The sequence below is a fragment of the Metarhizium album genome (assembly GCF_000804445.1).
Source record: "Metarhizium album ARSEF 1941 chromosome Unknown scaffold_4, whole genome shotgun sequence".
Taxonomy (NCBI): Eukaryota; Fungi; Ascomycota; class Sordariomycetes; order Hypocreales; family Clavicipitaceae; genus Metarhizium; species Metarhizium album.
The window spans coordinates 1,095,848-1,121,863 of NW_024467578.1; the positions used below are offsets into that span (position 1 = coordinate 1,095,848).

Consider the following 26,016-nt stretch of genomic DNA (forward strand, 5'->3'; position numbering starts at 1 on the left):
ATCTCCCACGGGGATGATGGGACCCGCGGAACTGCTAGCCAGTCAGAAGCAGTGCTCAGCAGGGCTGAACGAGGCTGAGCCTGGCCGTAGCGCAGGAGCCAATTGACCTATCGCCTCGAGTCCAGCCGTGTGCTGGTATTTGATCTGAAGAATAAGCAGTTGATAGAACCATGCGGAGTGCAAAGCGGGCAGTCCTCCGAGCGCATCTTGAATCTCTATCGAAAAACAAAAATCGTTTCACACAATCATATTGATGATGCTTACTCCGTACTTTTCGTGTTCCAAGACAAACCCAACCCCCACACGCGCGGGAAAGACGAGGCCGAAGCCCCAGCCGGCTTGTCAGGACTCGGACCACTCGCTATGGTGCTCAACCACAGTCGACCCTTCTTCCTGTGGCTCGTGTACATCGACCTGTGGCGCAACTGGACCACTCGACACCACCACAGCTTTATGCGATACCGTTACCACTGAGCCTCGTCAACTTCCCTCCACAGCTATAAACCCCCCGGGGGCTCCCTGCTCATCGCTCTCGGCCCTCCCCCGCCCGTGATCACCACCGTCACCATGCCGACCGTCACGCAGATGGCCGAGGCGCTCCTCACGCCGTCCATCCCCGTCATCCTCCTCGGCCTCGTCATCGTCGTCGGCGGCCCCATCCTGCTACACTTGATCCTCGCCTCGTCCGCCACGTACACCATCGCCCCGACGGTCCTCCTCGTCGGCCCCGAAAACGCCGGCAAGACGTCCCTCCTCACCCTCCTCGAGCGCGGCACGAGGCCCGCCGACACGCACACCACCCAGCGAACCCAGTCCGTCGAATTAAACGCCACCACCGACGCCAGGACCAAAGGCTCCTTCAGGAACCACGACGACTCAACCGGCACATACACCAAGTTCCTGCTCATCGACACACCGGGACACGGAAAGCTGCGCAACCTGGCAATGGCCAAGCTCGCCGACGCCGACAAGTTACGCGCCGTAGTGTTCATGGTCGATGCCGCCGCGCTGGGCGAGCAGGAGACGCTCGCCCCCACCGCCGCCTACCTCTACGACGTGTTGCTGCATCTGCAGCGCAAGGCGAGCCAAAAGGGGACGACGGGGGGCGCGATTCCGGTCCTGATTGCCGCCAACAAGATGGATTTGTTCACGGCGCTGCCGGCCAGCCTGGTCAAGAGCCAGCTGGAGAATGAACTGACGCGGATCCGGGCTTCCAAGAGCAAGGCGCTCCTGGATTCGGGGGTTGGGGTCGACGAGATTGGATCAGAGGAGCACGATTCATGGTTGGGAGAGTATGACTCCGAAAAGTTTTCCTTTCAGCAGATGAGCGAGTTTGACGTTAGCGTCGACGTCGTCCCTGGGAGTGTTACTACGACAGTGGCAGACGTTGACAAGTGGTGGTGGTGGATGGCGCAGCGCGTGTGAAGAAATAAAATCCTCCTCGAGTCAACGACTGGAGTGGGCTAGGCATATGTCCTTTTGCATTGTAGACATTATCTTCACCGGCCCCGGGAACCAGGCGTATCATAGCATCCGAATTGGTAAACAAATGCATTCATCTAATGTGTTTAAATCCATCTGTGTAGATGTTGAGTCTACCACCATAACCTAGTTGATCATTCAATGGAACCATCACCTCATGCCTCCCCAGTCGCAAAGAAAACGCCAAATCATGCCAGCCAAAAAAATAAAAAAAATAAAAAAAATCCATGGCCCGGATTTATTTCTTGCTGACCATCCAAGTCAGCAAGTCGACCTTTGTAACGACACCAATGGGCTTGGACAACGACACATTGTCACCACTGCGTGCTGTCACGACTGCCGCGCTGTTCCACTCAAAGAACTTGCTGAGGGTGGACAGTGGCGTATCCAGGGTAATTTCGACAAATTTTCGCTTGGGCCCCGAGGTCTTGGTCACGGAAGCGCCCTGTCGGGGATCGGTGACGATTTCATCCAGACGGCTGAAATTGAACATGACGTCCTTGACGGGGCTCTGGGGCGTAGCACGGCCACGCGAGATGTACGACAGTAAGTTGCCGAGGGTGACGAGACCGACAAGCTTGGACGATGCAGACAGCACCGGGAGCTGATCGAAGCCTTTGTCACGCATAGTCTCAATAGCTTCGGAGCATGGGGCAGTATCGACGACAGAAGTCACAGGTTTCAGACGGAGCGAGGCAATGGTGGCACCGGCGTAGGGATCGGAACCATCGCCGCCGGTGGTGTTTTTGGCGAGGGAAGATTCGGCGCTGCCAGTAGTCAAGAGACCATTGGCGGCAAGCCAGTCGTCGTCGGCAAACTTGGACAAGTAGCTGCGGATGCTGTCGGGCAACACAACAACCACAACATCCCCCTTCTTGAAGCCGTAGTCACTGACGGCCCGGACCATTGCAGCCATGGCCGATCCAGATGAACCACCGACGAGGAGGCCCTCTTCGGCTATCAAGCGTCTCGCAAGTACGAAGGACTCCTCATCATCCGTCTTGTACCACTTATCCACAATTTCACGGTCCAACACATCTGGGATGAAGTCGTATCCGATGCCCTCGACCTTGTACGGCTCGTTGACATGCTCCTGGTTCAGAGATTCCGGCAGAGCGAGAATACTACCCTGGGGATCGGCGGCAATGACCTTGATGTCCCGGTTGTGCCTCTTCAAGCCACGGGCAATGCCAGTAACGGTGCCGCCAGTGCCGGCACCAGCAACAATAGCAGTGATCTTGCCACCTGTCTGTTCCCATATCTCCTCAGCGGTTCCGTGCTCGTGGGCCAAAGGGTTGTCGGGATTGCCATACTGGTCGAGGATGTGGGCGTTGGGTATTTCCTTTTCAAGACGGCGCGCGACTCCGATGTGCGATTCGGGGGAGTCCCAGGCGGCTTGGGTGGGAGTACGGATGATGGTGGCGCCGAGGGCTCGAAGAACAGAGACTTTTTCAGCGGACATCTTTTCGGGCATGGTAATGATGGTTTTGTAGCCTTTGATGGCAGCAACGAGGGCCAGACCGATGCCGCTGTCGACGCGGTGTCAGTCTTATTCATCAAGTATGGTTGGTGAAGCCATAACAAACATACGTGTTGCCGCTGGTGGGCTCAATCAAAGTATCGCCCGGCTTTATCCTACCACTCTTCTCGGCCTGCTCAACCATTCGCAAAGCAATCCTGTCCTTGACACTGCCACCTGCATTGAACAGCTCGGTCTTTGCGTAGACGTGGCATTCTATGCCAAGCGACTGCGGTACCTTGTTGAGCCGGACCAGGGGGGTGTTTCCAATGAGTTCGGTGGCAGACAGGACAGTGGCAGGCTTGCGCCCAGTATGAGGCAGTGCGCTAGCCATGGCAGAGAATTGTCGATTCAGATATAGAAGGGGAAAGAAAATGGCGGCGGTGAGGAAGGAGAGGAAGAGACGGCAAAAGAGGGCGAGGGGGGAGAAAAGGTATCCACCAATGAATGCTTCTGGAAGGGATGCAAAGAAACGGCGGACGCAGGTGGTGGTGAACCATCTGCAGCAGGCAACTCGTTTTCTGCCCCGCGGCGGGGCCTTCCAAATATTGACAATGTGGTGGCGGCGGTGTCACTGGTGCCGAATGTACCCGCTGAGCCGCACGCAGGCGTGGCACAGTCACTTGACGATGATCACATCGCGATTCAGGGTGCATCTTGGCGTGTTCAGTTGGCGAGTTGGGCGCCTAGCGATGATTGGTCGGGAAATGCCCCGGCAAAAAATGGCAACATGCCGTGTCGCGCCCGCCCGTATGCCAGTCAGCAGGCCGTCATGACCCCAACTCGAGACCGACTTCTCGACCCCGACCGGCGCGGCGGCCCATTCCTTGACCACGAAAAGCCTTTGCACGATTAAAGGGATATGACAAACTCAACTAGAGTTTTAAACCAGACAGTAATGTCCTTTGTCTTGTCCAGCAGATGCGAGCTCGTTAGACGGCTGATCGCGCCAATGTAAAAGGTGTCGTCGCCTCTCGGCTCGCAGTCGGGCTTTCAAACCATCCATGCCCGCGTCGAAGCCTCGCCAAGTTGCTTGAACTTGTTCTGGGTCTGAGCGCTCAAAAACGCCAACTGTGTCGAGCTGAACAGGTGAAGATGGTGGTTGCACAATCCGGGCTCATAACCAGATGATCTACCACTAGATCAGAAAATGGGAATCCATACGTCTGGTGTACTGTGGGAAGGAAGGCAGCAATCGACTATATATATATATATATATATATATATATATATATATATATACAGCATTGTACGCCTGCGATATGCACAAGTACTCCTACCGACCAATCTGACACAACTACTTCTCAACTCAAGTTGTCACTCTGCTTTAGTGACATCAACCACCACAAAGCTGCTCAAATTCTTTTATGGCCCAATGGGGAAGTTCGCAGGCAGATGTCCACAGATTAGGCGAACTGCCAGAGCCGCTGAACTTGACCAGGTACTCCGTAATGCGACCACGTCCTCGCCTGCGAACGCGCTTCTCTAACAACTTGTCCACTGGCAAATATCGGCTTCCTAGGTCGCTGGGGAAGCGGGATCCGCCTCCTGCTAAGGAAATTCCTCGTTCCGGACGCAAGGCCCAAAGCCGAGAGCTGCGACGTAGTCCTTGGGTTATTTGCTGAGACGGCACGTTACGCACAGGCACCCGGCCGCTGGAACCTGTGTCTCGTTCCTTCTGATGTTGATCTAGTCGTTGAGTCATGCCCGTCGTGCCAGCTGCGCCCTGGCCCCGAGAGCTTGGCTTCAGTCTTGTGGGCCCCGACTGCACGAGGGGGTCATCTTTAAATGTGACCCTTTTCCTCTTTCGTGAAGTACCCTTTGGGGTCACAGGTTCGGGCTCGGGTTCAGGCACTTGCTCCGCCGCCCGTTGGATCAGTCCGTTTTGGCCAGGATATGTGTCATTCGTGTCATGGCTATGGCTTCGACGAGATTGTCGATTAATGTCCGTTGATGGACGACTTCGGCTGCGTAAAACTCTTCCATGTGCCTCAACAACTGCTTCATTGCTTAGATGTGGACCATGTTTGCGACCGTTTAGCCTCTGCCTCTTGGAGTTTGACTGCACTAAGCCGACATCTTCAGTTGGTGCTTGCCTCCTCTTCCGGGAGTTGCAGTCCGAGGTTGCACCTGTCACCTCAGCGTCGATTGCGTCTAGCTCTGCCAAAGCCCATTCTAGTATATTCGTCAGGTAGGCCACATCTTCCGTAGCGTCTACATATAATTCAGTGCTTTCAACGAAGTGGCAGATCTGGTTACTCCGTTGTATAAGAAAGTCGAGCTCTTTTTGTGACGCTTGTAAATTTTCCCTAGCCTTAACCAGCATTTCTGCACGCTGTTGCGCTGGAATGCTAAGGCGACTAGGGTCTAGTTGCGTCTTCTGGTAAACCCTTTTTGCTTTAGATTCTGCATCTTGTAAAGCCTCCCTTGCGTCGTCTATATCGCGTTGACAACCTAAAGCTGATTCCTCGGTACGGACGAATTCTGGAGTCTCGTCGTCCTGGACCATCCCTTCTCTTTTCAGCTTCTCCCAAGCTTCATCGTGAATTGGCTTAAGGCGCTCAAACGTTGCAGTATGTCGGTCAAGCCACCAGTACTCAAAGCCTAGGTATTCAATCCATGTCGTCAGCTGATCCTGCTGCTTTGGGTCCTCTGCTAGATGAAATGTTCGCTTAAAGCCATGTCGGGCTAGACGCGCTTTCATTGCTTTTTCGTAATCCAATATACCCTCACATCCGCGCTCCCGCTGGTGTTGTCGCTGCCAGTCACGATGTCTCTGAGTGAAATACCATAATCCTCCTGGCTCCTTTAATTGTGTCGGATTAGCTTCAAGCTCGTCCGCATACTTATCCCAGCCCACCTTCCTGTAATTACGCTTTACTCTCTCGGCGAATTCCAGAAAGTCTTTTTCGTCCTTATCGTCTTCAATCCGTCTGTTCACAACTTGCCACATGCGGAAATTCTGCCACCTAAGCCTTTGTCTTTGAAACACTTGTTCTTCGTCCAGCTCGTCATTCTCTGATATTTTCCAGTGTCGAAAGCCCCGCCAGAAAGGGCGCAACATGTCACGATACGCATGGGGGTCCTGTGAAACCGACTCTAAAAGGTCAATTGGGTATAGTGCACGACCGCCATCACGGATTAAATCGTTGTACGCTTTCGTCTCTCTTCGCTGGTACACCTCGAGAAGGGTTTCTTCTGGCGACTCAGTTTGCCTTTCACTCCGAGGCAGTCGATCTTGTGAAAAGGAATCGCGTCGGGGAGAGGTATTTCGCAAAAGCGCGTCGAGTTTGTCCAGGTCAAGCTGATGGGAACCAGCTGTAGCGTGGTTGATCGATGCTCGCTGGATCGATCTAGGCAGGTGTAAGCGTGTGAAATTCCGCAGGGATAAATTCCGCAGGGACAAACAAGGGAGCATACTGCAGTCTCTCAGCAAGGCGCTCTCGCTCTTCTTTAGACAACCTGTCCCAGCCATCAACAGGAAGCTGGATCGAGCCATCGTGGTGGCGGTGCTTCTCCATAAACTCGCCGAGCTGTGCATCGCTCAAGGCGACTAGATCGTCAATGGCCATCGGCCGTGGGGAAGACATGCTGCGTGTGTCATGGGTTGTATTGCCCGCCCTTGTGTAGTTCCAAGAGTCCGGGGGGAATTGCGATTGTTTTAAATCCCCGTGGTTTGGAAGTGCAGTGCCATCTGGCGGCCTGAGGCATCAATGCGTCGGGCGGCTGGTGGAACCCTGGCGTCTCGGCCCGAGCCCGAGACTCCCGGGCTCCTCTTTGTACTCCGTAGTTCAAACAACATGCAACGCATTTGATGCCCAATGAAAAACGATTGGACAGGATTTGACAAAGGAATAACGGTGCAAGCTGCGCTTGTTGTTCCCCGCTCATGCCATTAAAGCGCCCCAAGGTCCCAGAGCAAGCAGTCGCAAATTGTCCATTCGCTCCCCACCAGACGCCAACCGCACTATGGACGACACAGACCTCATTGCTCGTGTATATCCCTTTGTTCCGATTGACGAGGAAAATAATTCTGAAAATCATGCTGTTAAGGCGACCACAGGCAGTCGCTTATGTGTTCTGCCCCTGCTTCAAAAGCCGCGGCAAGAGGTTCGGTATGGACGTGACGATCGCGAGAGAACCGTATCACCAGATGAGGCTGGTGATAGAACGCTTTCCGGACTTGATTTACTTCCCTGCATTGAGGTTAGATTTAGCAAAACCCCACGATCCTCACATGGGGTCCTGTTTGGATGCAGCAGACGGTGTGACGTTGTTCTACCTGATGTTGGTGGTCTTAGCAATTTTCAATTCAGCTTGACGTTCGACGACAAGGGGCGCTTTATAGTGAAAGATATGGGTTCTCGTCTTGGGACTGAGGTCACTTATAATAGGCAAGGGGCCGGTCATCGACGAAACTTCCAATGGATAGTTGGCGGGGATCGCAACGCAAAGCGAAAAGTGCGGAAAATTATCAAATTACAGGGGTTAGTCAAGTTCCAGATTGTCGTTGCTGAGCATGAATCACATGGGTCGGAATCATATAAAGACAAAGTCCGAAAATTCCGTCAGGGCGCTGGCACAACAGAAGATTTCTTCAGCGACCTGGATCTTCCACTTCGGCCTGACGCAGAAAAACCCACAGGGGCACACACGCCGTGGGATACTCCTATATACCTAAAAAAGGAACTTGGAAGAGGAGGCTTTGGCGTTGTGACTCACCACTGGAATGTGAGCACTGGAGAAGAGTCTGCCGTGAAAGAGGCGTTACAAAAGGACGAAATAAACCTTGACGAGTGGCTGAAGGAGGGGACACTATTGCGTCGATTATCACATGTTAGTACAACCTCTTTTGTTTTCTGTTTTAAGGCTTTAATTCTGACATCAATGATAGAAGAATATTGTCAAAGTCCAAAATGTTATTACAGATCCTCCACAACTATGGCTTGAGTATGCTTCAAAGGGCTCTCTGCGCAACTGCGAAAACATCACTGTTGCCGAGAGCGTATCTATCCTTCGCCAAATTCTTTCAGCTTTAGTATACCTACATGAATCAATGCCACAGATTGTGCATCGAGATATTAAGCCTGATAATATCTTAGTCCGCCGGCGTACTTCTGATGAAATTACAGTTGTTCTTGGGGATTTCGGTCTCTATAAAGAGGGCGAAAGCTTAAACACGGCTTGTGGCACGAAAGCTTACGCCCCACCGGAAATTTGGGAATCGCTCAACAACTACCTCAGTCAACAAAAGCATTATTCGCCGGCTGTGGATATCTGGTCTCTTGGTATGGTTATGTATGCGCTTCTGTTTGGCTTACCGAGATATCGGCCGTACTGGGCTCACGCCACTCGGGAAATGACCTGGTGTGAATGGATCGTCCATTGCCTCAGGGAGGAAGACCGCAAGAAAACCGATGATCTCAAACAATTACTGCTTAATAGCATGCTGCAACTGTCTCCAAATGACAGAGATTCTGCCAGAGAATGCTATCTCAAGGTCATGGCGCTTCAACGGACGATTGTTGATTGTAAAGAAGTTGCATACAGAGGCATACCGGCGCGAAAAGACAAGACTGTTGTCATTTCCGGCACCTACACCAAGGAGAAGCCAACTGTACGGAATTTGCAATTGCGCGGTAAACATTCAACTGGCCAAGACGAATACCAGACTAGACTCGAAGATGTGCTGCCTACAACAGAATCGCCGGAGTCTGATGAAGTCCCGCATCCTCGTCACTCACTCCAGACTGTACATGCGGAAGCAGTCGGAGAAGAGGAAGTCGAAAACCAGGCCAGACAGAGATATGACACGCCCTCATCATGCTATTCAAAAGCCAGGGCAAACTTGAAGCGATCGAGCGAAGAAATTGCTCTACAAGGCCCTGGTTCGAAGCGCCGAAGCCAACGCTCGATCTCGAAAGCATTGGACGACGAGCTTGACGAAGCGAAGGCAGTAGAAGCTTTGCTGCGGTGTTTTCCTAACGGAGCGCCCCCGTATGTTTACTTCTTTCTCTGGACTCGGGTTCAGTTGCTGATGCGTCTAGATAAGGGGGGACAATATATTTGATCCGCCATCAGCCAACATTCCACCACGGCACCCATGTGATGGACCATTTAGCCCGAGCGGCTCGTCCCGAAGCGTTGCCCTGAACGGCGGTGCGCGCGGGCCGCCCGAGACAAATGGAGCCGGTGTTGCCGGTCCTCGTCCCCAGAGCCGCCATGAGGGCCGGAGCAGATTCAGCCACAACAAGCACATATATAGACTTGACAATTACCAGTAACGATGACTCTGGCTGGACCAAAAACGCCCCGACTCGATGTTGGCATGTTGTGGTCCGTGGAACTCTCATTAGGCAAGCCCATAAACACGAGACTTTACAAGGCAGTCGTTTCACCCTGGTCGTGACGGTCATACAAGGCAAGCAGCCCTCAACGAAATCAAGAGCGTGCCCAAGCCGAAAGAAATGTAGGTTCGGAATAACAGTGCCCGTGCTTTACGCAACCACATCAGCTGCCTGCTCACCACGTAAATTGGTCGCACAGCAGGAGTATTGGTGCCCAAAACACTTCAGCTTTAGCTGATGTTCCGTCCGGAACTCAACGCCCTTCTCCCAGCCGCATGCGTTCCCTTGAACACAACACGACTGGCCAACCCCTGGCTCGTACGCAGAGTGCCATGCGGAGGATTCTTTGTCTGCCGCGGTATCTGGCGGCTCGAGAATCCCGGTCCGTCCCGCGATAATCACCCGCCAATCGGCTGTAAGCAGGCGAGGTACTCCGTAGGCATGGAAGCCTTGACTAGTGAGCTATAAATAGCACAGAAGTCCTTCAGTGAAGTGCTTCCACGCAATGTTGCGATTCCCACTCTGCACCGCGGCCAACAGGACCTCCGCTTTCTCTGCCCCTTTGTCTCTTCTCTCCCTTTGTCCTCTCTCTCTCGCTCATCATCATAGGTGGAACATCTGCCCGACTACTCCGTATCACTTTGCAAAATTTTCATGTGTGTCACACGGAACTAGCGGCCAGAGTCTCGACCACATCACTTGCATCAATGCACAAAGGCTGGAGCCCCCGTGATGTCTCCACGGGCCGCCCGAGGGTCCGGGCATCTAGGCCCAAAGACCCAACAAGGCTCTGACGCAACTCTTTGATGGCTCAGCATCCCGGTTAGGTGGCACAAAGGCATCTTGTTGTAATTCAGCCCCCGCTGGTCAGGTTGAGACACCAAGCACCTTCAAGCCCGTACCATATTACACGTAAATCTAGTACTCCAGGCTCTCGTAATCCTCACCATCGTGATGGAGCCCTCGTTACGATGAGACTGTTTGGGCGGGGTCGTTCACTCTGAGTCTATAGCCTCTTCAATAGCTAAAGATAATACAGACATTGAAAAGAGAGAGCGTTGAGAAGAGTCCAATTATGCTGATGGAGCCTCGCTCAAGCCTTCAGAGCGATGCTGCAATATCAGCAACGTAACGACATCTGCCGTCGTGCCTCGAGAAGCCTAAAACATAGTCTTCTTCTCGCCGGTATCTTGCGTTGGGCCCAATGGATATAGGCGAGCTTCGCCAACGCAGTACCTGTTGCACGGAATAGCCTCAACCACATGACTAGCTGCAATGCACGAAGGTTGCAGCTATCACAATAGCCTTATTAGCCACTACCAGGCTTAGGCACTAAGGCATTAAGACAATAAGACATAAAGGGCGTGACCCCCTTTTATTGCCTAGTTAGGTTATATATATAGGCTCTATCTTATACATAATGTCCTTACTACTTAAGTCTTTTAGACTAGAGAACTGAGGACCTTAATACTATACAGTACGTAAATATAAGTTATTTGCTCCAAGCCCTGATCACACAGACTAGCCCTTGTTACAGCACCGATGTCTATCTGCAATACGCAAACAGGCAAATGACTGCCTTGTCTCTCTTCGTTTTGCAAAAAAGCAATCACTGCCAAGGCTGTGAGGTCTAATGAGGGATAGAAGTAATGTTCAACAAAGCACTCCTACTGCAGCATCACATCTGTCCCGGATATCGTCATTTGGAGCTTACTGAAGGGATGCTGTGTAGCTGAGGTCCTCTGGAAATTGGAAGGCCAGACAGGCCGTCCAAAAGGCGTCTGATTTTTACTCAATATCATGTGCGTGAATTTCTTTACAAAGCTGGACTAAGATAGGTGACGTTAAGAGGCTTGTATTTGGCAAACTTGATATTTCGGCCAAGTTGTGCAAGAAAATGGATTGGCGATTGGGTAACGGTGCGTTATGCAGGAACTTTGTTGATATCGGACCAACGACTTTGTCACTATCCAAAGGTATGGAAATCAGAAGTCCCAAACCCGAACGCGACAGTATGCTTCGATAGCAACATTGCCTCCAATGCTCCAACTATTTATTCCTCTATTTCTGTCACGTGGTCCGGCACCTCAACTCCCAAGGTCGGCCAAGCATTTTGGCTGCTTTCTATACTTATACCGGCGCTTATGCATATTTATGCATGTTTAGTTGTGCCTCGGAATCCCTGAAGCCGGATTCGATTGAGTACGAAGAAACCTACGGAGTATTACAAGCCAAGTTATCACTGTCCTTGTCACAAAATTATCACTACGTTCTCACGTTTGTTTCAGTTTCGATTGACTAATGGAGAAACTTGCTCACGCCCTCTGTGTACAGAGATGAGCTGCAGCAAACGGAGACGTAGGACTGGGTGATGGCTCCGGTACCTTGAGGCTCCCCCCCCCCCCCTTTTTTTTTTTAGCTTTTTTTTTTCCGCTGTCGATGGTTTCCTTGGACAATTTCAAGCGTCGCCAGAGTCAAATGGTTGGCACAGCTCAGCTGTTGTCTTTGCTCCTTCTCTACCACTTTGCTCCTCATTCGTCGTGTCCTGCAGCTCGCCATGGGGGCTTCACAGGATGCTGCTGCCAACAATGCTGCAGGGGATGTTGATTCTCACGACGGGATTGCCTCCCATGACCGCTTTACTATTTTCCAGCAACCGAAGATGACGGAGGTTGTCCAGGAAGACTGCGCAGTGTTAATCGGCGGTGTTGACGGCCCTGTATTTGCAGGAAAGCAGCTAGGAGTCTCCGATGTTGGTTGCTACTTGATGGCCAGAAACGAGGCTGACAAGTCCGCGTGGTTGGGCTTCAGCATCCATTTCCCCGTCGGCCACGACAACGAGGACAATGGATTCGGCATGTGCTATAGCTGTAAGTACAGGCTTGTATAATCCTCCTCTTGCCAGCTCACGGCCGGACACTTAGCTTTTCACGAACAGGGTCCGAGTCGCATGGCAAACCTCTGCCAGCTAAAACGCACGGGGTCACGGCCAAGTTTCCTCGGACCAATGTCCTGCGCGTCATAACGCCCGCAGATGCCGGCGTAAGAAGCCGGTTTCCAGACGAGAAGCGAGACCTTTCTCTCGTTGAGGTTTTTCTTGAGGAAAACGTCCAGGTTGTCGTTGAAGGCTACGGGTTACCTTTCGCCAATAAAGGCCACATTGCCGAGAAGTGGCTGCATGAGAACGCGCCCATTGTCAGTGAACTCACTCTCATGGGACTCTTGGAGCAACGGAGCTTCCACTTTGTCGTCGCGTCCGAGCACGACAGACTCCGTCAAAACTGGGACTTTGGCCTCCTCCCACCGCGTTTCAGCTATCCGTACGGGACGGATCATGGCTGGAAAGGCTCCGGGACGTACGAAAAGATGCTGACGGAGCACAGGGGTCGTCAGTTCGCCCCCCGCAGGTCCTTCGACACCATGGACGAATTGCTCACGGTCATGTCTCAGTCGCAGGTCCAAGACATCATGTGGGTGGAATGGGCGGCTGAGAAGATTCGCGCAACGGGCTTGTCAGCCTACTTTATACCTGCGACAAATGGCATGGCAGAAGAGGAAGAGGTGTACTTTGCAATCGTTGCCGCTCCCCAAGAGTTCCGAAATACCTTCAAGAGCGCCTGGCATCGCCTCGCGAGGGATGGAAGGCTCAAAATTCTACTCCACGACAAGATAAATACCACCGTCTCACCCGGAGACTCAATCGGCCGTTGGGACGCAGTCATCGTTGAAAGATCGAGCTTGGGAGACAGCTTAAGGGCACACCCTACCAAGGCCCACGAACTGGTTCTGCACGTTCGAAAGCGACGGCATGCGAGAGAGCGCGGACCAATTCCCAACATTAGCAAGTTTCGTGATCGGCACACTGCGGACAGAGCGTTTCGAGGAGGCAGGGAGCAATAGAATTGCATTTCCTTGGATTTCAACACCAACCTCGGGGACTTTGCGCGCAAAGTAGATGAAGGGGTTCGTCTACTCCAAAATGGCGCAGAGCCATTCAATCCCACCGTCTTTGGTCTGACGAGCGAGCTACGCGAGTCCGAGCCGGCAGCAGCGAGGAGAGTCGTCAACCGCCTGAGATTCCGCATGCAGGTTCAGAGAGATCTTCTTCTTGGCACTGGATTTTACGACACACTCCGAGGCAAGCCGGCAGGAGGTGAACTTGCCGCCGCACTGGCAGAGCTTTCCCTTGACAGTGCCCTCAGCAGGGTACCTAGGCCGTTGCCAACGGTGAAGCTCTTGGATGTGCGAAAGGGCGACTTCGTGCGTGCCTTGATGCAAGAAGTCCTTCCCCCTGACCGCCATCGGTTCATCGAGTATCTGCGCAGTCGACCGCTTGGACTGGGCATCATAACTGCCGTGAGTGCCCGCTCTCCTTCTAAAACCTGTCATTGTGGACATTGATCATGGGAATGCTGACCAGCCTTTCCACCTAGCCGCCGGGGTTTGGCAAAACGACAGCCCTTGCCGTTGGAGCCGTTGCAATGGCCGATGCTCTGGGCAAGTTGTATTTGTCTGGACCTACCCACGTTTCCGTAGACAATGCTGCAGCACGACTGGATGTGGTTTGTGGTCGAGTGACGAAACGACTCAACGACAAGCTCGGACAACAACAAGACGGCTCACCCAGGTATCATCGCAAGCTCATTATCCGCGCTTACAAGATGGAGGATGAGCTCAAGGCGTTCAAGACCCTCCTTCGGAACCCCCGTGCCGGCGACAACGCGGCTCCTCAATCGAAATGGAAACCCGACTCCAAGTGGAAGCTGAACTTGTCGTTGGCCTACTGGGCTCTAGTGATGCTCGGAGCTCCAACGGTGCGGCAACTCGGTCCCGACGACAAACAAGCCTTGCATGCCATCCGCGACAGGTAAAATCAGAACAAGACGTTTGCAAGGCTCCGGCACGTGGCAACAGGCGCCATCGGCTGGGACCAGTATAGTCGTAATGGCCGGATGGCGACGGATGACGAGATCAGGGGCATCATGGAGGCGGTTATCCACGTCGCGGACGTCTTGGCAACGACGCCGGCCCTGGCATGCAGAGAGCCCTTTTGTGCCTGGAAGAATGATCGAGCGCAGGGTTTCGTAATCGACGAGGCTGCCGGCATGAATTGGCCCGACCTGCTGTGCGTCTGGGGAAACACTTGCATGCCCAATCTCCTTGCGGGCGACGAGAAGCAGCTGCCGCCAGCCGTCATGACGAAGAACGAACGGGACGGAGAGGGCAACTTCTTCAATAGGTTCGCCCGGGATGGGGCGCTCTCGCCCATACACCACCTCAAGTCGATGGGTTGGCCGATCTACCGGCTTCGAGTCCAGCTGCGTATGGCCGCCGGCCAGTTTGACCTCACATGGAACGAGGTCTACCAAGATGTTCCCTTTACCTACGGCCCGGGATGCGAAATTGATCTCCCTCAACATAAAGACGGTCGCCAGCTCGAGATATATCTCAGGAGCAAGTTTTCAGACATCAAGGCTTGTCCGCCTGGCGAGCTTCGTCCTGTGTTTATCCATTGCGAGGGCTCCAGGTCCCTCCGTGATGAATTCTCTAGGTCGATTAAAAACCCTGACCAGGTGGCAGTAGCACTGAGGCTGCTGGTGGAATTCGTCAAGATCTGCGGCGCAAGGCCAGAAGATCTAGTCGTCATCTCGCCTTATTCTGCCAACATAAACACCATTGAGCAACTCCGAAAGAGACGAGAATTTGCTGGCCTGCAGCCCATGCGCCCAGCCGCGACCGTGGACTCGTTCCAGGGCCAAGAAGGCACCATCGTGATGGTCATCATGGGTACCACGGTCTCCTCAGGCCCCGGGCACACCTGTGACGAGCAAAGGCTCAACGTGTTGCTGAGTCGTCACAAGTCTGGCCTCATCATCGTGGGCGACGTCAATGTCACCGGCGACGTGACAAGCAAGATACCCCCCAAGGACATGCTAATCATTAGTGAAAGCGGCGAGGAGAGCTATGAGAAGCGCAATATGCTCCGAAATATTCACTTTGCCTTGCAGGCCGCGGGAAGGGTCGCTAAGGTTCGCGTGTCTGGGAACTAATGGCGGCGAGTTGAAAAGTTTGGACAGTGTTGAGTCGGCACAGGATTTGCATGAATAGAAGGATTGCGGGGATCCTTTCTCATCCAGTGACTCTTCTTTTAATTGATTTCTCTTCGTCTTCTATGCCGGCCTCCTTGCCACTTTTGCTTTTAAGCGCCCCAACACTTGGAATGCCACGGCATGCGCAATGGCAGAGTACTGAATATGTGAAAAAGGAGCATACGGCTAGCACAGCCTCTTCAAAATGGCACGAAATTCTTTGCGAACATTTCTGTGCAAGCGTACCTCTAGAAGATACATAGAGTGAAAACGTCAACGAAGGCGCGTGTTAGTCGTGATGACTAGCTGCATGGCGATTGGCCAAGGCCATTCTTTTATAAGAAACCTACGGCCATGTATAACTCGCTCGGTCAATAATGATACACACTACCTTTATTTCAGAGCACATCGTCTTCAGTGCGTTCCTCGCCCACCAAGCCCGTCATCCTTCTCCCCATCAGTGGCGGCGACGACTTCTCTCGTCTTCCCCCACTTGAAGTCATCAGCGTAAAACAAAGAATAGAACAAGATAACAATGTTCATAAACGGCGAGGTCAGAAAATGGATAAAAAACCCAACGAAATACTGAAGCCTCTCCAAGTTGTTTCTTGGGAGCCAGAACCCGATGCAGAAAGAGTACAGCTAGATAGACGCCGCTGGTGTCAGTGAAGATTGCGGTAACCCTAACCCCGAGCCTCATGCTCCGGTGCCGACGAGTGGGGGAAACTCACGTATCTGACCCAGAGGACGGAGATTAAGCCGACGAATATCCCATCCTCAAACACTTTGGCGCCCTTGCTCGCAAACAGGGCGATCAGCTGCGCCACGGCGGAGATGATGAAGGGCGTAATGGCCCACGTCATGACCGCGATGACGCTTTGCAGCCGCTCAACCAGGATGATGCCCGGCCGGAAGATCATGACGAACTCGTTGGAGATGCTCCCCAGCGCCCAGCGCTTGCGCTGAGACAGAAACACCTTCCACGTCTGCGGGACAATGGTGAAGGCTTTGGAGCGGAGCGCCTGCGCCGTCTGCTTCTTGGGAAACAGGCTGAATATGATGGACGCGTGGATGCTGTCCTCGGAGTAGTTGCCCATGATTTGCTGCGTCATGACGTCGTTGGGCTTGGGGCAGTAGCCGAAGCGCTCGCGCAGGACGGCGTCCCCAAACGTAGCCTCGTCGACCTTGATGAGTTGACAGCACCCGGGGAGGCAGTTGACTTTGCCCGTGATCCTCGACTGGAACATCCTCCTCAGGCCCTGGGTCTGGGAGTACTCGACCGACTGGTAGAGCGACCACAGACCAAAGTTGCGCCCGTCAAAGTCGACGCAGACGTGGCCGCAGACGCCGACGAGCTTGGGGTTCTTCCGGATCGTCTCGACCATTTCGACGACGCAGAACTCGTCAAAGACGGTGTCGGCGTCCATGCCGACCAGGTAGTCGACGTCGGCGAGGCCGCTGTCCAGCAGACAGTTGCCGAGGTGCTCGAACAGCTCCTTGTTGAAGATTGTCACGGCGGTGCCGGACCGCCTCTTGAAGTGGTACAGGAAGGACCGCGCAAAGCACAAGCTGTCGCGTTTGCCCTGGTTGTACCGCTTCCCTACAAACACAAACGGCACGTCTTTGTACCGGCCTACTCGGGTCTTGACCGGCATGAACAGCCCGTCTCTCGCGCGGTACCCGTTCTCGAAGTGCTTCGAGGTCCCGGGCTCCAGTATGTCCTCCAGGAAGTAGTCCTGCGTTGTCTTTTCCATCCCCGGCCCGCGTACGTTTCCGTCGACGACGATGAAGACCAGCCGCGGATGCTGCTCGATTCCCTTCTGGGCAATCAACGAGTCCAGCGACCTGGCTATCTCCTCTTTGGTCTCGTTGTAGCACGGCAGCAGGAGGACCATTTTTTCCGGGACTGCAGGCGTCGTGTTCTGCTTGCTTCGACAGCCGCAGACAAGTTTGGTCCATGCCACGTTGGCCACGATGCACACAACCATGCCGGCTTGGAGTATGGTGTTGCAGCTCAGCAGAGCCAGGAACAGGTACACTGCTTGCGGTAGGAGGAGGCTGATGGTGATGAGGGCCGAGTTGAGGACCACGAGGCCGGTGATTAGTGCCCATTTTTGAAGCCGGAGCAGCTCCTTGGATACCCTCTTGAGCTCTTCTTCTGCATCCCACCGCAGCTTGGCTTCTTCCTGTCGCACGTCTCCCCAGAGGGAAACATTGGACGTGTGAAACTGGGAATCGACCGACGTTGCCGATTCCAGGGAGCGCGGTGTCTGCCAACCGGTTGCGAGTGGCGTTGCGCGAGCAAGCGTCTGGATACCATTAGCAGTGTCCGGGACACAGGACGGACGGGATTTACAGATTCGCTCGAATCCCGCAGCCTCGAGCCTGGCCGTCGAAATGACACCGGTGGTGGTGGCAGTCCGTGCTGTGACGCCGGCACGCCTCTTACATTGTTGGGTAGGGGCCAGTCGAGGGTGCAACTATCCATCGTGGGCAGATGCCACCTCGCAAACGCGACGAGATATCCGGGCCGTCTATGGACTGAAACTGTTGTTCATGAATCAGCGGCATGGGCTATGTCGTCGCCAGATGGGACGTGTTGGACGGTCCAACTCAACGTAGTGCTGCTCCGAGATTGCCGATTCAGCGAGTTTGTAAATGAAACTTCTGGTACATTGGGCCCCGGTGATAATCATACCGCTCTATAAACAATCCGCCGGCGGGGTATGGCTCAAGTTCCAAGCGTCGTCTGTACATGCCATGCATCCCCAGGTTCGAGGCGGCGAGCCCGATGCATGCCCAAGATGGCGGCCATCAAGACGGTCGTGCTAAATGCTGGCATGAAAGCGGCGCCAGGTCATGATACGAAGTTCAAAGTGCACTCATCTACTTGAACACCATCTTCTTGTGCACCTCCACGCTTGAGACCCCTAGACCTTGCTTGCTAGTACCACGATAGCCCTCGCAGCAGCGGCCCGGTTGCTAAACACCGCGGACGCGTATTTTGAGGGTCGGCACAGAGATGATGCGAGTTCAACTCAAACCGTGCTGAATATGCGGGCAGCTTTGAGCGAGGGCGGCACAAACTTGGCCATAAAGTCGGGGCCATGTTGTTGAGTTCCGGACAAGGGTTGGCATTGTGACCGCCAACGTGGTGTGCCGGCATGGGGAAGCATTTCGTTGCCAATCATTGCTGATTGATAGCTGGAACATGAAACAGTCCCATGATCTGTAGAAGCTGTTGAGGGAAAGCCACCTTGCATCTCAAGACAACCAGGCTTGCTGCGTTATCCGGCTGTGGGTGGCTTGGTGCTCTCGTTGATGCACGTGAAATTCATCCTCGTCGCCCCCGCAGCATGCGAGACGCAAAAGAAAGAAAGAAATAGATAAAAGAAACATACACCGCGATGTGATTTCCACGCAAGCATGGTTCTCCCGGCGTGACGGTGTGGCCGGGTGCCGTGTGTGCGACGTGGGAATTCCGGCATAGCACAAAAGGCATGCTTGGCTACACGGCAGAAGTTATTCCCAGCACTAGCACTGGAGAAGCTCGTGTCCAAAGGCCTCTGGTTGTACTAGTGCTACGGCGTGAGTTAGATTCCCGAGTTCGGCCTGCAAACGATCCAGTTAAACAGACGGCGGGCACTTGTGCTCGGTTACGTGTTGCTACTGCAAAGCAACCCGAGTCTTATTTCGGATCCCGTTTCATACAACCTCGCCAGTGACGGCAGCCAAGAACTGACACAGCGTGTATCGGCACATTGGCCTTGTGTCTGCATCGAACTGGTACCACGAGCGAAACTCGGATGCCGGCGGCTTTCTCCGCAGTCGATTGCAAACCAGATTATCGCTGCCGGGTCATGACTCATGGCTCGATGGGAGAAGATTTCTGATTTTCACAATGTTTGGCGAACCAAGTCGGGGCTTCAATGGGAAGTGGCTCAAATTCGCAGCTCCAGTCCCCTGGCAGACCAAGCCGGATGCTTCCTGATTTCAGAACAGCGTGTCAAAGGAAGCTAGCAAAAGCGTAAATGTAAATTCTGTCAAACTACATCCGCCAGATTCACATTTCATGTCCATTGTCGACCACCATGTACCGCCGTTTAATCACATTGACCGTATTTCTCCTGACATCCCTTGCCACAGTACTCACTCTCATTCCCACTACTCGCATCGTCAGAAGACCAATAAACTTGATGCGAAGAAGCAACACCTACCAATATCCGTATCTCGAGCAACACCTCTTCCCTGGAAAGTTGAGGCACGTTGCAGAGGAGCGAGCGCCACAAAGGCCATTCGTGGTATCCCAAATACCTGGCGGAGATGGGTTGCAGTCTCCAAAGTCGTTGTCGCATCCCGTACCACAGAACTCGGGAGTTGATCCACTGGTATCACAAGGTTAGTCCAAGCAACGGAGTCTCGCCGGCGACTGGTGTGCCTTTGGAGGGGCCCAAAGCCAGATCCTGGACAGACATATCCCGTACTTCCACCGCAACGTTGGTTGGGCGATATTTTGGTGCCTGTATTCCGGGAAGATGGAACAGGTGCGACGTACGGTCTGTCTGGCTCGGAGCAAGAGAGTCCCTTCCCAACGGTCCTGGCAATCTTCGAAGAGCCCCCTGCCGGACGGTACCAGTTCTCTTCGGGGTCCCCCAGGCATTCGCCCACCGTTACGAGCTTGTAGCCTCTTTCTTTTGCAAGGTTTACCATGAATTCGGTCAGATTGAACACCGTCTGCTCATGGACATCATGGGCCAGCACAATATACGAGTTCTCCTTCGAGTTCCGGGACAGCGTGCTGGAGTAGCGGTCCTTTGCCCTCTGTATGAGAGCCGGATCGTCATACATGTAGTCTTTGGTGTCCAAGTTGGCTGAAATGGAGTGGTATACCAAGTCACTCATGGTATCTTCGCATTGCGATCCGGCAGAGCATTCTAGGAATGGAGGCCTGATATAGGTAGGCATCCAGCCAAGCACGTTGCGGATGGCCATTTCGTTGTGGATAATCTCTGCTCGCCGGACAGTCTCGTTGACCTTGTTCAAATCACGATGTGTCCACGTGTGACTAGCAATCTGGTGGCCGGCGCGGTACATGCGGCGCAAGATAGCAGGCCATTCGGTCGCCGGGTCATCGATATGCCCCTTGGCCCGGTTGTCTCCCGTGATGAAGAACGTGGCCCTGACCTTGAGCTGACTGAGAAGACTCAAAATCTTCTCCGTATAGATGTATGGGCCGTCGTCAAAGGTCAAGGCCACCATCCCCGGCTGCTTGCACGACGTGATCATAGGCCCTAGCGGCGTGTTAGTTCAACCTGTCCGGTTGTCAACAGAGCCGCCAACAACTACCATATGGGACATTTCCAACCCGTCTCCGGGGTGTTTCTGAAGTTTCACTACCGCTGGGAGGGACTCTAAGCTCAATTGGTCAGCAGAGGACATCAAAGTCTTGCAAAGCTCAGGTTGATGCTCACAGCGTGTCGCAAGTATGACTGTAGTCCAATTGACACTGCGAGCCTGAGCAATACGCGGCTGTGGTGCCGCAAAACCCCATTTCTGAGCAGCAGGAACCCATTTCGCATGATCCCTCGCCGGGGCCGCACATTCTTTCCTCATTGGGCGCTGGTTGCCGATTGAGCCGGGAGGCTCCCAGGCTGTGGAAGCACGTGGCAAGTAGGAGGGCGAATTTCGATGCCATAGTGGCAAGGATGATGATGATGATGATGATGATGATGATGATGGTTCTTAGCCTGAAAAGCGAGACCCTTGATCGGTAGTCTTTGGTTCCAGGTTTGGGGGCAATTGTACTTTTACGGCCTCACCCTGAGTAAGGGAAGTGAGTCGAGTCAGTCTGCTTCGTCACAAACGTGGCTCGGCGTTTGACTCTGGTAGATAGACAGGCCCTAGTATAGAAGTGCTATGCTGTGGCACAGCATACAATCCGACATTAGCACCACGTAGCAGTGTGAACATTCTTTCCGTCGCTTTGAGCTCCTCCTCGGTGTGGGAGTGACAGGGCTGACCAAGGGCGGTATCAGCACCATACGTCTACGAGATCCAGCTTAGCCGTGTCAGCAAATGAAGATGCAAAAATTAAACTTCATCGTTTACGCGTCTGAAACTACTCCAATATGTCTCCGAAGTCTCGTCAAACACCTTCGTTCACAGCTACGTTCTCGGCGGAGGTGCAATTGCACCCAGTCCGCAGCTCGGCCGATGTACAGATAATTCAGCTGTAGGCGCGAACTGATGGATACACACGCAAGCCTAATGCTAGAACAGGCTTGTTTACATTCCAATGTGAGTTGTTCAAACATCTAAAAACGGAACCGACGGCATGTCCCGGGCCGGCTGCGACAACTTACAATCCGGAGTTGGCTGCATGTCGTGCTCTGCTTGGATGCAGCCCGGGAAAAGAGAAGGCGATAACTCCCCGCCGAGAACAAGCCAAACGTTGAAATGAGTGGACCTGCCCAAAGGAGGAAGCACAGCTGCTTTGTGTATCCTCTTTTGCTATACTCGTATGGGACTTCCGCAGGTCAACGGCGACTCACAAAATGAGCATTTAGTGTGCTGAGTCACTGTACTACACGGCCCTCAATGGCCCTCGTGAGAACCGTTGAGTGTTTCGTTAATATATAATTGAAAATCCAGTCTATACGAGCCATCAATGCATCTCACGACACATCGCATCGTTTGCAAGGGGATGGCAGAGATGATACGCCTTCCGTTTGGCCGAGCCCGGGACACCATCGGAATCATGCCGATCGACTGACAGCTCGAGCACTCCTTGACGGCTCACCGAGCCTCTGCACGACGTATGAAACTATATTTGGACTGTAAAACTCTACATCCCGGATCTCGGATGCAACCAACTTTCAACCCCAGCCCTAGTCAAACGGAAGCCATCCTGCAGCATTCTTCGTAATCTTCAAGCTTGGAGGAAGGACCAAGATTCTTCTCTTGTGCCTTGTCCAACCCACGTAGCCTTTTCTGAAGTGCCTTCTCCATGGTTTCAAGGACCGGCTGGATGTTTCTGTGCGAGCCAAGAAGTGAACATGACACGGCGACAACAAGCCAGCCAAACTCTCTCGCTTCTCCATGCACCGCGAGGCCGAGATTAGTAGATATAACATGTATATGTGTGCCGATGACGCAAAATAATAACAATCTGTATCATGTTCATGAGCCAAAGTTGACTGTTACTCAGATCATGGTGAATAGTGCTCTCATTTCACAACTTGAGCTGGAAAGCTCTTCCTTCCACGTCCCAGCGACCGTCGTGTCCGAAGAATGCGCCAATTCATTCAACTTTGAGAATCGCGCTCACTATGACCTGACCCCTCCCAGCGAAGAAGCCGAGTTTGGCCAAGATGTGTGCCCTGTCACGGATCCAATCTCCGCATCAGCTCAACCTCTAGTCGCCGTCATTGGTGTCGGCTACGTTGGCCAGCATCTCGTCGAGGTCTTTTCCAGGGCATACGATGTTCTTGGATACGACATTTCCGAGTCCCGGGTGGACGAGCTCAAGAAGACCGTGAAGACGAACGGCAGAGTAAGATTCTCAGCTTCACCATCCGAGATGGGCCAGGCCACGCATTTTCTTATATCAGTGCCGACGCTGCTCCTGCCCGACAAGCGGATCGACTCATCTTTCCTTCGCAGTGCCCTAGCCACAGTCGCCAGGGCCGCGAGGCCAGGGTCAACGGTCGTCATCGAGAGCTCCGTCGCCGTCGGCATGACCCGTGAATATCTCGGGCCGCTCGCCCGGAGCAAGGGGCTCTTTGCCGGCATGTCGCCCGAGCGGGTCGATCCCGGCCGGATAGAGCCTCCTGCACACGCGATACCCAAGATCATCTCCGGCCTGGACGACGAGGCACCTGGCTCCCTGGCCGCCGTGCACAAGCTCTACTCAAAGGTCTTTGACGAGGTGACTCCCGTGTCGAGCCCGGAGGTGGCCGAGATGACGAAGCTATACGAGAACTGCCAGCGCATGGTGTGCATAGCGTATGTCAACGAGATGGCGGATGCCTGCGTTTCGCACGGCATCGACCCGTTCGAGGTGTGCAAAGCGGCGGCGACCAAGCCCTTTGGCTACATTCCCTTTGTGCCCGGGCTTGGAGTAGGGGGTCACTGCATCCCCGTCAATCCCTACTACCTGCTGTCCAACAACAGCTTTCCCATTCTCCAAGCGGCATCTGAAAAGATGACACGCCGGCCGAGGGAAATCGCAGAGCGAGTCGTGACGAGGTTGTGCAAGCGGATTCCCCTTTGCCGGCCGCGAGTCTTGGTGGTTGGGATGGGTTTCAAGCCCGGACAAGCTCATCTGATAAACTCCCCGGGGTTAGAGTTGGCAAAAAGCTTGGTCTTGACGAACAAGCTTGAGGTTAGTTGGGCCGATCCGCTTGTGTCCCAGGATTGCATCCCTCAGATTCGCAGGTTCGATGACAGAGACTGGTCCGTTGCGTCGTTAGAGGTGTGCTTTGAGTTGGTGATAGTGGCATTCAGACAGACTGGTTTGGACTTTGACCTGCTGGGGGAGCTGCGAAATGCCGAAGTTGACATGTGGTGTCTCTGAGGCCATGGATAGATCAACCGATGTTGCTGGCGATATTCGGTACAGACAGGCATTAGAGGATTGAAACTTCATCCATTGGACATGTCTAGCTGTAGCAAAGTTGATCCTTTCTGTTTCTTGGCCTTTCTCCCACTGTAGGCTCTTGAACCGTTTCGTAGTCGCCCTCGGCGGTTATTGCTTCATTCTACGTTGTCGTCTGACGTAGACGACCCAAAAATGGCGTTGTCGAGACTGAACGATCCCCATGTGGGAAACCTGTCCATTGGCTCTGAGCCTTGGACGACTCGAATGAGTGACGGTATTGATCTCTGGGTCTCATTGCCCTTCGCAGGATTTCTGTTGATCTGGGTAGCTAGCTCGAAAGCTACCACAGATATCTGATACACAAGTCAAAATATCAAGCTACCACATAGCCATCACACATTGATGATCCCTGTCAAGGGTGCTCTCACACTTACCAGCCCGACAGAGAGAGAGTTGGCTCTAGCACGGCACTTCTCGGGCAGAACCATGACACATGCGTTTTGCCCCCGATAGTGGAGTGCTTAGACACATTGGCTGTGCAGACGACGACGAAATCAGAAGTGTGAATGCGCCCCCCTGGTTATATCTCGTGGCAGGGCTGGTAATTAAGTTGGTTGTAGTTTTTCATCAAGTCAGGAGACCCGGGCTGGGGTCCAATGCCAGCCAAGTGCTTAGTCAGCCGCTGTTTTACTCCGCACAAGGCTACTACTCGCTCGCCAATGCTGCGTGGACTTCTTTGAAGCTGATAGACCTTCAACCCGTTCAACCCCCACTAAAGAAAGATGCAGCTCACAAGACATGATAAGCCGTTACAGCTTCTGTTTCAAATGCGACACTCACAAAGCCCTTGTGGGCCTATTGATTACAAAAGCCTCACATTGATCGGCCTTCGTCCACGAACAACCTTCTGAAACAGATATTTCGACGAAACGACGAGGGCATCGCCGCACCACCATCCAACGCCGCGCATTCGATCGATCTGAAAAGACTGCGAGGCGCTGCCGAGGGGCCACGACATATACCCAAGAGGGGAATTGTACACGCCGATTTTAGCTGCACAAACATGGTAGCGGTCGAGGATCGCGTGAAAGCTCTTGATCTTGGAGGATGCAGCGTTGATGCTAGCGGAGCACTTGCGGGCTGTAGCTGGTACAAGTTGCCGCGGATCGGCGTGTCCGAACTTCGAAACCTTGGCCGGCAACCATTGCCCAGGGCGGCATGAGATGATGCGGCAGCCAAGAGCGTTTCCCTGCCGTCGAGCAACTGGCACTTGGCGACTTGATGCTCGGTTGTCGGCAAAGCACCGTCAGCTTCATGGACCAAGTTGCGCGGTTGCTTGACAGCCGCCCAACATGTGCAAGAACTTGGCAGAACGCCGTCTGTTATTGCGTATTCGATCAGCAGGTTGAGCAATCGCTTCTGATCAATGCTTGCTTGGGTGGCATTGTAGCGGTTCAAGTCTCGCGGGAAACCACCCGGGAAGGTAGTTTTGACAATTGGTCAATCCTTTTGTGGCGGAGATTTACAAACAAATCCACACAAACAAGAATTCATCTCATAGAAAAACAGTGTCAGGCTGCATGACTTTTTATGCGTTCAACACCCCAATTATACTGCGGCACAAATTGTTCGATTCATACAGATCTAGCATAGATTTATGCTGTGGCGCGTGGCTGTGCGGGGATTGTGAAGCGGCTCGGCGCCCGTCAGTCTCCGTCAAGTTCGTCCACACGAGCAGGCTTGGCGCTGCAAGTTTGTGGACACGATGCGATCCCAGGTCAGTGACTCAGCAGTGGGCACTGCCTCTCCGCTGCAAGGGACAGATAAACACGGCTGCACTCTTTGACGTGTGCCAGGAATCACCTCTTGACTACTGCGGTCTCCGACAGATTCGTCAGCCCTGACGGCAAAAAGACCACGGCGAAAACCAGCACACTCTATTGCCATCTACGGGCTGTGGTCGTGCGTCGGAGAACGCGT

The 26,016-nt window shown here is 53.5% G+C and overlaps 8 protein-coding genes across 8 annotated transcripts; 4 read left to right on the forward strand and 4 right to left on the reverse strand.

Annotated features, from left to right (window-relative positions):
- Window positions 1-567: 567 nt before the first annotated feature.
- MAM_02617 (Signal recognition particle receptor, beta subunit) lies at window positions 568-1,425 on the forward strand (the record flags this gene model as incomplete). The annotated part of the gene is made up of 1 exon (XM_040821416.1): window positions 568-1,425. One exon carries the CDS (start codon window positions 568-570, stop codon window positions 1,423-1,425), a length of 858 nt encoding a protein of 285 aa, XP_040680830.1.
- Window positions 1,426-1,720: 295 nt separating this feature from the next.
- On the reverse strand, window positions 1,721-3,335 carry MAM_02618 (cystathionine beta-synthase; the record flags this gene model as incomplete). Its single annotated transcript, XM_040821417.1, has 2 exons — window positions 1,721-3,011; window positions 3,073-3,335. The coding sequence occupies 2 exons, from the start codon at window positions 3,333-3,335 to the stop codon at window positions 1,721-1,723; spliced, it is 1,554 nt and encodes a 517-aa protein (XP_040680831.1).
- Window positions 3,336-4,337: 1,002 nt separating this feature from the next.
- MAM_02619 (Chromo domain-like protein) lies at window positions 4,338-6,591 on the reverse strand (the record flags this gene model as incomplete). Its single annotated transcript, XM_040821418.1, has 2 exons — window positions 4,338-6,354; window positions 6,422-6,591. The coding sequence occupies 2 exons, from the start codon at window positions 6,589-6,591 to the stop codon at window positions 4,338-4,340; spliced, it is 2,187 nt and encodes a 728-aa protein (XP_040680832.1).
- Window positions 6,592-6,970: 379 nt separating this feature from the next.
- Window positions 6,971-9,285, forward strand: MAM_02620 (CAMK family protein kinase; the record flags this gene model as incomplete). Its single annotated transcript, XM_040821419.1, has 3 exons — window positions 6,971-7,837; window positions 7,896-8,998; window positions 9,123-9,285. 3 exons carry the CDS (start codon window positions 6,971-6,973, stop codon window positions 9,283-9,285), a joined length of 2,133 nt encoding a protein of 710 aa, XP_040680833.1.
- A 2,620-nt stretch (window positions 9,286-11,905) lies between these two features.
- Window positions 11,906-15,398, forward strand: MAM_02621 (uncharacterized protein; the record flags this gene model as incomplete). The annotated part of the gene is made up of 5 exons (XM_040821420.1): window positions 11,906-12,218; window positions 12,287-13,198; window positions 13,337-13,704; window positions 13,782-14,215; window positions 14,288-15,398. 5 exons carry the CDS (start codon window positions 11,906-11,908, stop codon window positions 15,396-15,398), a joined length of 3,138 nt encoding a protein of 1,045 aa, XP_040680834.1.
- A 722-nt stretch (window positions 15,399-16,120) lies between these two features.
- Window positions 16,121-17,925, reverse strand: MAM_02622 (Fungal chitin synthase; the record flags this gene model as incomplete). The annotated part of the gene is made up of 2 exons (XM_040821421.1): window positions 16,121-17,746; window positions 17,887-17,925. The coding sequence occupies 2 exons, from the start codon at window positions 17,923-17,925 to the stop codon at window positions 16,121-16,123; spliced, it is 1,665 nt and encodes a 554-aa protein (XP_040680835.1).
- Window positions 17,926-19,430: 1,505 nt separating this feature from the next.
- MAM_02623 (Glycoside hydrolase/deacetylase, beta/alpha-barrel) lies at window positions 19,431-21,050 on the reverse strand (the record flags this gene model as incomplete). Its single annotated transcript, XM_040821422.1, has 3 exons — window positions 19,431-19,453; window positions 19,655-20,728; window positions 20,909-21,050. The coding sequence occupies 3 exons, from the start codon at window positions 21,048-21,050 to the stop codon at window positions 19,431-19,433; spliced, it is 1,239 nt and encodes a 412-aa protein (XP_040680836.1).
- A 1,597-nt stretch (window positions 21,051-22,647) lies between these two features.
- MAM_02624 (Nucleotide sugar dehydrogenase) lies at window positions 22,648-24,012 on the forward strand (the record flags this gene model as incomplete). The annotated part of the gene is made up of 1 exon (XM_040821423.1): window positions 22,648-24,012. The coding sequence occupies one exon, from the start codon at window positions 22,648-22,650 to the stop codon at window positions 24,010-24,012; it is 1,365 nt and encodes a 454-aa protein (XP_040680837.1).
- Window positions 24,013-26,016: the final 2,004 nt, after the last annotated feature.